General features: G+C 37.5%; 1 protein-coding gene across 1 annotated transcript; it reads right to left on the bottom strand.

Moving 5' to 3' along the window:
• Positions 1 to 1,731: 1,731 nt before the first annotated feature.
• Positions 1,732 to 2,645, bottom strand: LOC124975430 (olfactory receptor 4C11-like). Its single transcript, XM_047538156.1, is given in 2 exon segments — positions 1,732 to 2,483; positions 2,486 to 2,645. Coding segments are annotated over 2 exon segments (912 nt in total).
• Between the last annotated feature and the right edge of the window lie 11,136 nt (positions 2,646 to 13,781).

Below are 13,781 nucleotides of genomic sequence, written 5' to 3'. Positions count from 1 at the left end.
GATTGCACATAGAGCAAGTGTATGACAGTAACTCAGCAGCCGTGAAGATGTTTATATGTCTACAGAGGAAGATGTCACAGAATCATCCCACAAATGCTTGTGCTGAGAGGAGCTTTCCAGAGTATGGGAATCTCCTCTGTTACATTATTTCGATTTCCACTTGTTCATTCTCCTGTGCTCAATTCCTAATCTTCCCTCCTATTTATATCATAAAGCTAAACTGTGGCAAGGCAAGTGATTTGCTGATAGCTGATGTCACCATCCAGGAAATTGCTGCCTTGTAGAACTTGCCATCTGTAGAACTTGGACTTTGAGGTTTTCCAGCAAAGAATATGGGTATAAAGTAAATCTTCCAAACTGTGTTAAAAGAATTTGAATGTCCATGAGGAAACAGATTCATACAAACTCTTTTGAAGGGGTACAGTGTAAATTCATCCACCATAGTTTAGTGTCATACCTGTAGGAGAGCAATTATTTTCATCTTGGCTCCAAAAGTGGACTTTTATTGCTCGCAACTGCTTAAACTGACTCTTTTTGTCTAAAACCCATTGAAAGTATCTGAACCAGAATGTATATCAAATGAGCCACTACAAAACAGATAAATCATACACCAAAATGTTTATTATGGTCATTGGTAACTATCCTTTCTCTAGATGAGTGTCCATAGGAATCTCAAATACTATATGAATTTGACTTCATACCAGCAGAATTTGGCCAAAAAGGCATTTCTGTCTATGGACTGAAGGGTTCTTCCTGAAATGAAAACATGCCTGCCAGACAGACTGACAAAAATGAAACATTTTCTCTTACACTAGGACCGTACCTCATACCTAGTCAAAACTGTGCTCCCATGATATACTAAAGCCCAAAATTTCACTTTGGCAGACATCTTCATTCTTTGCAGTAATGATGATACTAGGTCTTTTTTCTTTACTGTGACTATTTTAACAATTATATGTCTTCCATGATGGTGATCATCTTTACAATTCTCATAATTTTACAAAAGATTCTCAATTCATCAACAAAATGATTTGGGCAATGTGCATTGGTTATAACAAAAGTAATAAAATAAATACATAGAAAGAAATTATGGTTAAATACTCAGTAAGTACATTATAACCAGTATTGATCTTATTTTAAAAGAACAAGTGATCACTCTATTTATGTTCATGAGAGGAATAAAAGGCTACTTTTCAAGTTTGTTACAAAACTACTCAAGTATCAAACAGGAATTAACTATCTGATATTTATGATCCTTTGGGAACATGGTTTTCTTGGGGTGACTTTGGGTTGTTGATTGTTAAGGCAGATAAGAGATGACACAGGTTTAAGAGTGCCAGAATGGATTTCCTCAAAGATTTGATGTTAGAAATGCATGTTGAGAAAGAAAATGAAGAACAGAAATCACAATCACAATAGTGTATAAAATAAATAAAATTATAGAAACAATAAGATCTGTCTCCCAAGCTTCCAAGGGCAAGCGAATCAATGCAGAGAGCCAAAGTGTGTGAGTGGTTGCTCCCCAAATATGGCTGCACTTGGTATTATATCACTACAAGTAATGTGGTCTTAAAATAAAAATGTTCAGTCTGCTTATTTTACCAAACATCCTACTGAAATAGAATTATACTATAACATAAGAGTAAGAATATTTATTTTTCTCTATGGCTGCAATTTTATTTAAACCATCATAGAATTAGTAAGGAGCCTACCACTCTTCACTGCCTTGAGTCAGAGTTTGTTGAACCATAACTTTCTGATGGCATTTTTGACTTCTGCATTGCTCAGAGTATAAATCAGAGGATTGAGCAAAGGTGTCCCAATTGTATAAAACACAGCCACCAACTTATCTATTGGAAATGTAATTGGAGGATGAGTATATGTGAATATACATGGAACAAAGAATAAGATAACCACAATGATGTGGGAGGTGCAGGTAGAGAGGGCTTTTCTTCTTCCTTCTGCACTGTGATGACTTAGAGAATGTAAAATGAAAGTGTAGGAGATAAGCAGGATTATGAAACTCACCATGCATATGGCCCCACTGTTAAACACTATGGGTAAATTGATGACATAAGTGTCCATACAGGCAAGTTTCAACAAAGGTTGCAAATCACAGAAATAGTGATCAATCACATTGGGGCCACAAAAGGGTAATTTCAAAGCCAGGAAAATCTGTGCTGAAGAATGGATACAAGACCCAACCCAGGCTAGAATCACCAGTGCTCCACAAACCTGCTGGTTCATGATAATTGTATATTGCAGGGGCTTGCTAATGGCCATGTAGTGATCAAAGGCCATGAGGATGAGAACCAAGGTTGCCATGCAGTCAAAGAAGTGAACAGCGAAGATTTGTGTCATGCACTCATTGTAAAAGATGACTTTCTTCTCAGCTATAGCATCTATAATCAATCTGGGGGCGGTGCTTGTTGAAAAGCAGGAATCTGAAAAGGATAAGTAGAAAAGGAAAAAGTACATGGGACTCCAAGAGTCTGGCTGTATCAAATGGTCATCAAAATGAGCAAGTTTGCCAACAGAGTTGGAAGATAGAGAAACAAGAAGACCACAAACACTATTTTCTCCTTTAGAATATCCTGTGTTAACCCAAACAGAATGAACTCATTCACACTGTGATTCAACTCCATGGTTACAGTGAGTAGAGAAAGGGCACAACTGAGAAGTGGTTTATCTACAAATAAAATTGATAAAATGATAATTTGGTAGTAGAAGTGGCCTGCACTCAATTACATCTTTGTAGTTCCAAAATGTTCAACATAATACAGTAACTCTTCCATTTGTTCATGTATTTTAATAACTTGGTAAAATTATTTTTAAGTCAATGCCCTCTAACCATAGGCATTGATGCAAGGTCTTCTTATTTGGGACAAAGAATATAATATTTTGTGGAAAAGAATAAAACCTACTAGTAATTGTGGTCTCTGCCCATGTCTGAGAGTTAGTGACTCTGTTGTAGCACTTTACTCAGGTCATCTTAATGTTTTATAATTTTCATTTTTATAAAAGTTAAAGATTCCAACAGACTCATACACCAATGTATATGGTAAAAATGTGCAAAGAATGGAAATGCATCTCAATTACTAAAACTGTTATCTATATATAATATCAAGTATTAAATTAGAGTAATCCTTTTGTAAAATCACATTTTTAGATATGCACTGCAGTTTGTGCCCATTCTTCCCCTTCAGTGTCTTGACCAAGTTTTGCTTTAAGATGGAATTATTTCTTCAACTTTTGGTTCACACAGTCCTAATTTTACTTTCATTTTCAGTCCGCACACATGAGATCTTTAAATAAGTCATTAAGTTTGGAATTAGTAAGTAAAGTTACTATATATTTAAAACAATCCATCACTCATGTTAGATTGAGTCTCACACCTTACACATTAAACTTAATGTGTCACTTTGTATATGCCTAAAACTGAAAAAGTGAATTTTCCTATCAAGTTTTTGAGAAGTGTTTGTATTTGTCTATCTCTGTTTTTTCCAAATCATTAACCTAAAGAATTTCAATACATAGACCTTTTCCCATCATTTGTTCAATCTTCCTTTATATGCACACTTCTCTATGCAATTTAAATCATCCTATAATACTTAACTTTCTGGCGTTCACAAAGAGTATCCATAACACAAAAATTCATTTTATCGATTATAAATTACATTCAAAATTTCATGGTATAAATTTTTGATTTATTTTAAAAGTTGTTTTCAAATTTTAACTCTCATGTATAAACTTGTGCACAAATATCTTATTATTTATATATGTTTTTATGAATTTTATTTAAAAAAGACAAAAGGATCTCTAAGGCATAAAATGTATATATTTTCAAATGAATTGGTAATCATTCTCTCATACCCTTCCAATTTACTTGCATTGATGTTTATTAGAAATATATTGACTATAGTATAGAAGTATTTTCACAATAAAATATCCAAAGTTTACAGTGAATTACAAGATAACAATTCATAGTTTTTAATCTCACTCTCCAGAAGTAACTTTATATATTATTCAAATTTTTCAATACATATGTTTTTGTTAAATATCCCTTTTATGTATAGATACTCAGTAAGCTTATTCTGGATTTCTCTAAGTAAAATCAGTATTTCATAATCAGTAATTCAAACTGTCCATTTACTTCTATAATAAACACATATAATGTGAATAAAAATTTAACTTTCTTTGCAATCCAGCTAAAATAGTATTAGCTCAATGTGATAAACTAGGGTATTTATAATAACTACAACTGATTTTAATTCTAGTTATCTCTGACAATTATAAAAAAGAAAATGAACTAATTATTAGTTAATTTCAATACATTAGGTTCCTCATGAGAGAAAACTAGAAAGAGGGTGTGAGAAAAGGACCAGTTAGAAATTACAAGAAGAAGAAAAAATGCTTTTCATCAGGTGAACACACAGAGGATCTTAAGAAAAATCTACATTCTTATCAAATACAAAGACCGTTTGAAATAAAGTCATGGGCAAATGATGGACACCCACGCTCTCCAGGCATGCAAACCTATTTTGGTTTATTTTAAATAAGAGGAAAAAAAAAGATTTAGGGACAAGGAGCACTTTGTCAAAATCCTTGCATAAGCTTAGGTCAATACTGTTTCAGGTTTATCATTGAAACCAGTTATTATTTCTTAAACTCCTGAACTAAACTTTCTCTCTGATTTGGGGGACAACCATGGTAGTGGAGCATACCATTTATCTTCTTTGAATTTTATTTCCCTCATTAGAATTTTAACAAGTTCAAATTATATCTGGGCACAAAACCCTTCTGTGCTTTTGTCCAGAAAATCATCTACCTCTATTCCTTTTCTTTGATATTACTATGTGTTTTGATTTGACTTGAATAAAATACTCTATATTACATATTTTCCTTGCTTCATTACCTTATATTTAAACAAGGGTTCACTTTTCTTATTTCATTTGATGTGAATGTTTTCTTACAAGGTAAGTATGGCCACTGGTCTTGTTCTTTTCTGTGTATTAATTATGACCTGTAACATAGAGAGTTTTCCTGAGCCAAAACAAGAATGGGATGCTGATACTAAATAGTTATTCTCTTTTGTATCTGCCTCACCTGTCATGAAAATAACAAGCCACAATCTTCCATGTAGATTACATCCTCAAAAAGAGAAATCTTGAGCCATCAGAAAATTCCAGTTGTTTTTATTTTTCTGACTTGATCATAAAATCAAGTTCTTCAACTTTCATGTTGAGAAAAGTATGAAAACATGAATTAGATAGCTAATGAATAATAGTGAAAAGGGGACAGGGCAGAGAGTCAATGAATCTGAGTAGCAGAGAGGAGAATGATAGTGAAGAGACAGCAGCAGAGTCAGGGGGTAGGAGAAAGGAAGATCTAGAGAGCAGAGGTCAAAGGAGTCTGTTACCCAAGATTTCATTTTGAAGTTTAGCCTCCTTCTTTCAGACCCAATTCAAAGCTCTTGTGCCAGAACCAGAGAGGGGAAGTTGTGCATCATGAGCAAGGAAGACCAAGGATCCTGAAACTCCAGGTGGGTAAAAACTAGAGTCCTAACATATACTCTGTCCCAGAAATACCACCACTGGCACTAAACTCTTAAAATGAGATGATCCTATGATTAAAAGTACAGCCATGCTGGGTTCAATGTCATGGTGATGTCTAATTCCACCTTCTATTAAAAGAAAGTCATTAAAGATATAGTACAGCTTCCTGCTGAGGCCAGGGGCGTATCATGAATCCTGAACCACCATAACTGTTATTTTGGGAAATACTCCCCAGGAGCTCCACTTTTCATAGGATAAAATGTCAGTATAGGTTCCATCAAATCAATCTAGAGAAGGTAAAGTGCAGAGAGCCTTTTAGAGAGATTAAAACCCTTACCTCTTTTCTTTTAAGCAAACAGATGATTTCCAAGGAACTTCAACTTTCATTTACAGGAAACTGAATCACATGAAGTCTGGTTACAGCTTTCTATCATAATTATGGGATGTGGAGATACTATGCAGAGGAGATTTTACAAGTGGACATTACGTATTACACATGGTTCCTCCAAAAGCACGGTGTCATATGAAAACAACAATTTCTCTACTGGAGCAAGGAAGAAAGTTGTAAAAATTGGAGGAAGTTTCTTAATTTGGTTCTTGAAAACATTATGGAACAAACTATTCCAACATTTGGAGAAACCTCTGAAACCAGCTTTTGTTCCAAGTTTGTCTTTGGTAACAGTGTAAGTAAATGAGTTTCTTTTTATTGGACTGGATATTTATAGTAATTCCACAAAGGTTTTAGAAACCTAAAGCTTTTATTCTCAGGAGCTCTAAGAAAGCCAAACTCCCAATCAGTTCCAAAGGTTGTCAGTGAGTTACCTAGTTGACACAGTCCGAAGACAAAGCAGGCACTGGAGTTAAATTTCAACTCAGTATTAATTGCAGCTGAGGAAAATTTACTCATTTTTTATGTGATTATGACTTAAGTCCCTCTCTTATGGAATCATGGAATTCATTGAAGCCAGTTAGATGTCCATGTACCATGAGCCCTGGTTCTACCAATACCTGCTATCTGAATTTAATCAACTTCATTAATCGCTTCAATTTTTAATTTAATCTTGTGTAAAGGTCAACTAATAATATTTATTTACCCCATTTCCACTCCCATCTGTTTTAAAATAGAGCAGAGAGAAGAAAGGAATGAGAATTATTGAATATTTTTAACATGTTTTTCTTTTTATTTGTAAAGATATATTCTCTTCCACATGAGGAAGATGGCTATATCTTTGCTTTTGAAAGTGATCATAAGCTATTAAAGTTGGGACATTACAAAATTACTTTTCTAATGGATGGAGACTGTGATTTACTAACTAGTGTATGTATCTGCTAGGTCTGCCATTGCCTCTGTAATACCTATAATGAGGTTTATGTCACAGATACAGAGATGGGGTGGGACGACAGAAGCAGGAGACAAACTGGACAATTCTTCACACTTTTGCCCATGTGTCTGAGCACTAATCATCAAGTCCAAGTGCCTGAGAGAAATATCTTAGGGAAAATATTACTGCCAGCCTGGTCTTTTTCATTGCAAACAGACTGGAAGAATTTTGAGAACATTTTTTGGTGTGTCACCTAAAGCTTTTGGACCTCAATTTCTTCACCAATTAAATGGGAGTATTGTTGCCACCTGCGGCAACAATTGCACAGGTATTTATCGGAGGGTGTGATTGCCCACTGCCTGCGGGGACAATCACAACACGTACGCTTTTGATCACAGGAACCAAAAAGCCGCTTTATTCCACAAGTCTCCGACTTATATTGAGAACATCAGCCTATCAGAGAGTAGACTACCAGGAAAGTCAGCCTATCAAGGAACAGTCTCCAGGCAGATACCAGGATCACCTCATATACAGCAGCCAATCAGAGTTACTTCCTGAAACTTGTTTATGAGTACGGCTTATTCTGGCAAGCTGCCAGGCGCCATCTTAGAGATCAGGCCAGGGTGCAGCTTTGGGGCCCTCAGAGCCTGCCCCTGACATCTCCCCCTTCTTTAAATAAAGAAAAGATGACTTGGGACCATGCCTGTCTTAGGTTGTCCATGGCAAATTACATCCTTACCCGTCATTGGAATTCTGACCTCCAGGTGTCAGAACCCTGTCTTAGGTTGGTATGCATTTCCACAGATCTTACCCGTCTTTGACTACTGGTCCAGCACGCTTAGCCATACTTGGGGGGATGTGCCTGTCTCAATGGCTATCAAAGCCTGTACTATAGCCCATCAATGACATCGGGCATCTTGGTGAGCTCTGATTTGGCTGCGTATAACATAGGCTGTCCCTAAGCAGATAATAATCAGAACAGCTACTGTTCCAGCCGACTGTTTTGTCAATCCCAGGGCTTTAGAAAACAAAGAGAACATTTTGGATACCGATGCAACTTGAACCCTGGTGGCATTGACTGAGTATTTCAGCTCGTAGCTGACTGGTTAAATTATCAAACGTAGATGACCAATTGCCAGTAAGGTAGACAGAGAAATTTTTAGATAACATAGCCGCAGAGCTAAGGTTATTATAAGCAATAGGGGTGACACACACTGCTCTTAAAGGATAAACACATCCCAGTCCCAAAAGTTCTTGCAAGATATCCACTTGTTCTTGTAGTAAGTCCACTCTTTGATTTACAAGGAGTATGCCTGCTGTTAGATGTTGGTTTAGGGTCTCTTTAGTCTGTAAGGCTGCAGCTGTATTTTCAGCCAAGTGATTGACTGCTGTTGCTGTAGGTATGGCAGTTGCTAGTGCTGCTGTTGCAGAAACCACTATTGCAGTGACCATAGCCGCTGTGATGCCAAATTCTCTGTTTCTTGATAGTAACACTGGCAATTCCGCATCTGTAACAGAGACTGGGACTGGTAGGAAGGTAGGAACACACATTAAGACTGCCAGCGGGAACCTAGAAGCATTCCAACATTGAGAGAGATAGCACCCTAAGAGACTAAAAAGAGGTTGTAAGTTAGTTCAAGGGGGACTACGAGCATCATGGTTATCAGGAGTATGTTGGTCTGAGTTACTTGTTGGTAGCATTGGCACTGGTTGGCTTAGTCACTCAGGAACCCAGATAGGCGATGTTTTATCCTGTGGAAACACACAAACCGAGCCTTGGCTCCAGTAAAGCACCGGGTCCGGGCCGTTCCATTGTCCTGAAAGAACATCCTTCCATTTTACCGTCACTCTATCATGTTGTTTATGATTGCCATGTCTCTCAGCGGCAGAGCGACCCTCATTATCCAGAGTTAAAAAATTTAAATTAAAGAGGCAAAGAGAAAGTTTATCTTTAGGGGAACTGAAGGTCTCCCCTATTCCCCCTTTTTGTTTATAAAGAGTCCTTGTGGGTTATAAGGTATACCTGTGGTTAGAGTTACTTCAAATTTAGTGAGAAATTGGTTCTTACCAAATTTAGTTTTTAAAGAAAAATTTAGACTGTATAACATAGTACAATACTCTAACAGTTGCTTAACCATAATTGTATAAACCCCTATTTTTAAGACTGATTGTTCTAAAGAATAAAACTTAATAGACACAAAGTTAAGAGTAAATTAGTGTTTCTAAGAAATCCTTGTTATTTTACCATGTCATTTTACCATATAGATTAAACTTTGGTTTATATTAGAACATTAGTATTTCATCTTAGGAAAAACCTTAAATAGCTTTAAATGTTTCACATACATACAACCAACTTAGTTACATGCAAACTTGTTGAAACTTGCCCTTTACTTACATAGACTTTCTTAGCACTTACTTAGACCCTCATTTATTTCATCACACAAGCACTTTCTTACCCAGAAACATTTCCTTTTCCCTTTTATCAAATATATTTCCATACCCAGAACCTTTTATTTTCTCTTTCCTATTTGTTAACCCCTTTTTGTTCACATTCTGAAACAACTCTTATGAAATTTCTGAATTTAGAAAAATTACTCTATTTTAACAAGATTAAATATTTTGTTATTTATAGTACTCTAATTGAAACACAGTTGAAACGTTTAGAACCCTTTGTGTATAGAATTGTACCTGTTAGGACATAACTCTTAGTAACCTTGTTTTTAGATGACACAAAACAATTTTCTGTACAAACACATTTGAGTAATCCCATGCATGTCAATTCTAATTCACTTATTTTCTTAAAAAAAAAAAACAAGATATTAGACAAGTGTCCTGAACAGTATTTGCTGTCTCTTTCCTGTTGAAGAAAAGTCCTAGAAACAATTGATATTAGACATTTTATTAACATCAATATTTTATTAGCTTGACCACCTGGAGACTTGTGAGTTATTTTCAATGACATTTTACTTTCATTAGTTTACCCAATTTGAATTGAACCTTTAAATCATGTGAATTAAGAGTATCTGGATCCATTTTTAAATTTCAATTTTAGGAGCGCTCAATTTTGATACAGACAAAAGATGACATTGGACAGCACAACATACACATAACACAAAACACAAAATCAAAGGCCTTGAAACTTTATAGGTGAATCTCCATTGCAATGTAAGAGAGGTTCAAAAACTCTAGTTGAGTAAAAAAAATAGAACTGATCAAAAAAATCATGAGCTCAAAAAAAAATATGTAGAATTCAGAAAAAACAAGAGTCCTGGGAAAATGTTACGGCCATTAATTACTTTAGTAAAGCACCATAAAATTTACTTTTGCTGGAGTTTAGGTAAGGCTCCTTTTGACCTTTTTTTTCTTGGATTTGAGACCGGTCTCCTACTGAGCCTTCAGGCTTTCTCTATTTACATTTCAATGTGAGCCTTGACTGAAATTTGGATCTGAAAGGGGAGAAAATGTTCCAGCAGAAACTTGATGCCTAGGGCATTTTAACCCTTAATCCTGGTTAGTAATCAATTCAGGTTTGGACCCAGAAAATTGTGAAACAATTATCTCCCCATATTTGTGGGGACTGGGGCTACTATATCATACTCCTTACTAGGACATGCCACTGATGGTTGGGCTGGTTTGTTTAGGAGGCGGCTCTCTGGGGAGAAACTTGGAGCCCCCTTTGGGAGGTCCTGGAGAGAAGCAGGCCTTAAGGGCGGATAACGTAGGACAGACTTCTTATGGGGGACCCTCCCCTAAACTGATTTCCCTCTTCCTAACAAGTAGTTCCTCACACCCAGTTTCATTTTCCTTGTCTGTCTCTGATCTTATTGATGCCTTTTCTGATGCTTCAGACCTTTCCTCTTTTATTTCCTCCAAAACCTCTTCCTCTTGTTTTATGGCCTCTCTGCATTTTTCAATATTAACTCCATTAACCTTCTAATCAGTGCACTTCCCTTTACTTATAAACCCTCCTTAAAAGTGAGGTACCAACATGAAGAATTAAAAGGTTACACAGGATGAAAATAAGCAGCTTGCTTTACTGAGAAAAGATGGAAATCATCTATGTGGCTAAATCAGCTTATGAGGGGCTATGGGTCCAACCAATTCCAATTTGGGAATTGCCCGAGTGATGCAATCAATATCAGCAAAAAGATCTGTTACTCCTTAAACTCTACAAGGGCTATGACAGTTGCTTCCATTTTGTGAGCCTTGAGTTGAAGAGTTCTGTGCCCTGTTTCTTAAATGATTTGGTAACATCTTTCGACATTAACCAATTTGCACTCGTTAGCCCAATGTTTTTCTTTTCTGTGCCTTGGGCAAAGACCTGAGGCATGAGGTGTAACAGATTTTTCTATAGTTATCTCTTATCTTTTGTTAGGGCATTATCTCTTTGCTGCTGATTTTGTGCATCTATTGAAGTGTATTGGCCTTCTCCTATTAACATCTCAACATTTCTATCAGGAAACCTTGCTACTATGTTTCTGCAAGCAGTTTCAACAGCTATTTCTTTGCCACTGAGCTCTCCAATTAGACATTGTCCTCCAGATAACACTGCTCTGCATACCTGTTTCCAATCAGTCTTAACTGCCTCTTTAAAGTTTTTCTAATGGTTGATGGTATCTCTATTTTGGTCCTCAAATACGGGCAGGTTCTACAAATTTTGAAGCTCTTTATATTAGGTTTAGCTTTCTACTACCTTTTCCCCTAGTTCTTAAGTTTTCACTACCACTTGGTTATTTCTTTGGGAGTTCTTTGTATTAGATTTAGCTCTCCTTTTCCCCTTGTTCTTAAATTTTCTGAGTAATTGTTTTCTACGTTACTACCACTCAATCCTTCCTCACTTTGTTCTCTTTAAGAGTTCTTTTCTGTTGCTATTAGATCCTGTTTATGAAGATCCTCTCCAAGATGTTCCTACTGCAGAATGTTAAATAATCCTTCATCTAAAAACCAAGGAACTACCTTCTCTATTGTATCTAAGAATGTTCTAGCAGTTTTGGTTTTTAAAGGTGTACCATTGGCCTTAAGCAGTTCCCGTAAGTGTCGTTGCGTATGAACTTTTGATATTTCAGATCCCATCTTGTACAATGTAAGCCGCGTTCTGCGTGCTTATCTAGTCCTTGAACCTCCTTTCGCTTAGTTCACTGTTTTTGGACCGCCTTCCGCTTAGTCCACTGTTTTACTTTCCTTTGTGGACCGCTTTCGCTTAGTCCAAGGTGCAGCCGCCTTTTGCATGCTACTTTCACTTTAATACCTTTAATGTGGACCGCCTTTCGCTTAGTCCAGGGTGCAGCCGCCTTTTGCATGCTACTTTCACTTTAATGCCTTTAATGTGGACTGCCTTTCGCTTAGTCCAGGGTGTAGCCGCCTTTCGCGTGCTACTTTCACTTTAATATCTTTAATGTGGACCGCCTTTTGCTTAGTCTGGAGAGTCGCGTACCGCGAACGTCAAGGCTCCCTTTCACTTGTTTATTTTTGACCTTTGTATAACCGGTTTAACTTGTTAAAATTTTAGAATATCTTACCTTGTTTTCTTACTTATCCTTGTAAAATTTTCATTCCCGGGTTTTGGCACCACTTGTGATCGCCCACTGCCCACGGGGACAATCACAACACGTATGCTCTTGATCACAGGAACCAAAAAGCCGCTTTATTCCACAAGTCTCCGACTTATATTGAGAACATCAGCGTATCAGAGAGTAGACTACCAGGAAAGTCAGCCTATCAAGGAACAGTCTCCAGGCAGATACCAGGATCACCTCATATACAGCAGCCAATCAGAGTTACTTCCTGAAACTTGCTTATGAGTACGGCTTATTCTGGCAAGCTGCCAGGCGCCATCTTAGAGATCAGGCCAGGGTGCAGCTCTGGGGCCCTCAGAGCCCACCCCTGACAGGAGGGGCCTGGAAATAAACTATTTTTCCTATATTCACTAATTTATAGAGGAAGAGAGACTATGAGAGAAAGATAGGCTTTGCTTAGAGGGAGAGAAACTTTGCTTCTCAGGAAGAGAGACTTTGCTTAGAGGAAGAGAAACTTTGCTTAGAGGAAGAGAATTGCTTAGAGGAAGAGAAACTTTGCTTAGAGAGAAAGTTTTAGAGAAAGAGAGGCTTCTACGCTTATCAGAGATCTATTTCTTCTTAATTCTGCTGCTTCTTCTTAAAGGTGCATCCTGCATACTGTGAACTAAAGGAGCATGCTAGGAGTATGTGCTAAAGGTGCACTGCTTCTCTCTGCAAGCCGCTGCCTGTCGGGGTACTGCAGACCCCCAGCCCTTCGGCGTGGCCAAGATGGCGCCTGGCAAGGTGCCAAGGAAGTGCTGAGAACAAAACCAGGTACCTCCAGCAGACTAATACTCTCTGCCAACAAGTGGTGTTATTTGAGGAAGTTAATGTGATTGGTCATGGGTCCTCGTGGACACTGCATGATTGCTATATCCACACTATTGTGCTCCATTACTGTCCATGCTTTCCCCTCGTGATCTATAAGCTGATTGGTTGTTGTATGTAATGTAAGGCGCTTGCAAGAGCGGCCCGCCGCTGCTGGCCAGCCAGAAGAAGCAGACTGCAGAAAATAAAGAACTTGCCCTGATCCGGTTTCGTGTTTCTCTGCGGGCAGGGGACGCGATAGATGGTGCCGAAACACCCGGGAACGAGAAAAAATATAAGGGTAAGTTCACATAAGTTTTCAAATCAAGAAAAATTAGTTTGAGAGTTCAAAAGGTGAGACGTCTCGAGGTTCGCGGAGCAGCGACAATTCATTACAGGAGGTTCCCCAGCAGAGGGACAATTCATTACAGGAGGTTCCCCAGCAGAGGGACAATTCATTACAGGAGGTTCCCCAGCAGAGGGACAATTCATTACAGGAGGTTCCCCAGCAGAGGGACAATTCATTACAGGAGGTTCCCCAG

This window comes from Sciurus carolinensis, unplaced genomic scaffold (assembly GCF_902686445.1).
Source record: "Sciurus carolinensis unplaced genomic scaffold, mSciCar1.2, whole genome shotgun sequence".
NCBI classification, from domain to species: Eukaryota; Metazoa; Chordata; class Mammalia; order Rodentia; family Sciuridae; genus Sciurus; species Sciurus carolinensis.
The sequence above is the reverse complement of the archived record's forward strand: the minus strand, read 5'-3'. Positions and strand labels throughout refer to the sequence as shown.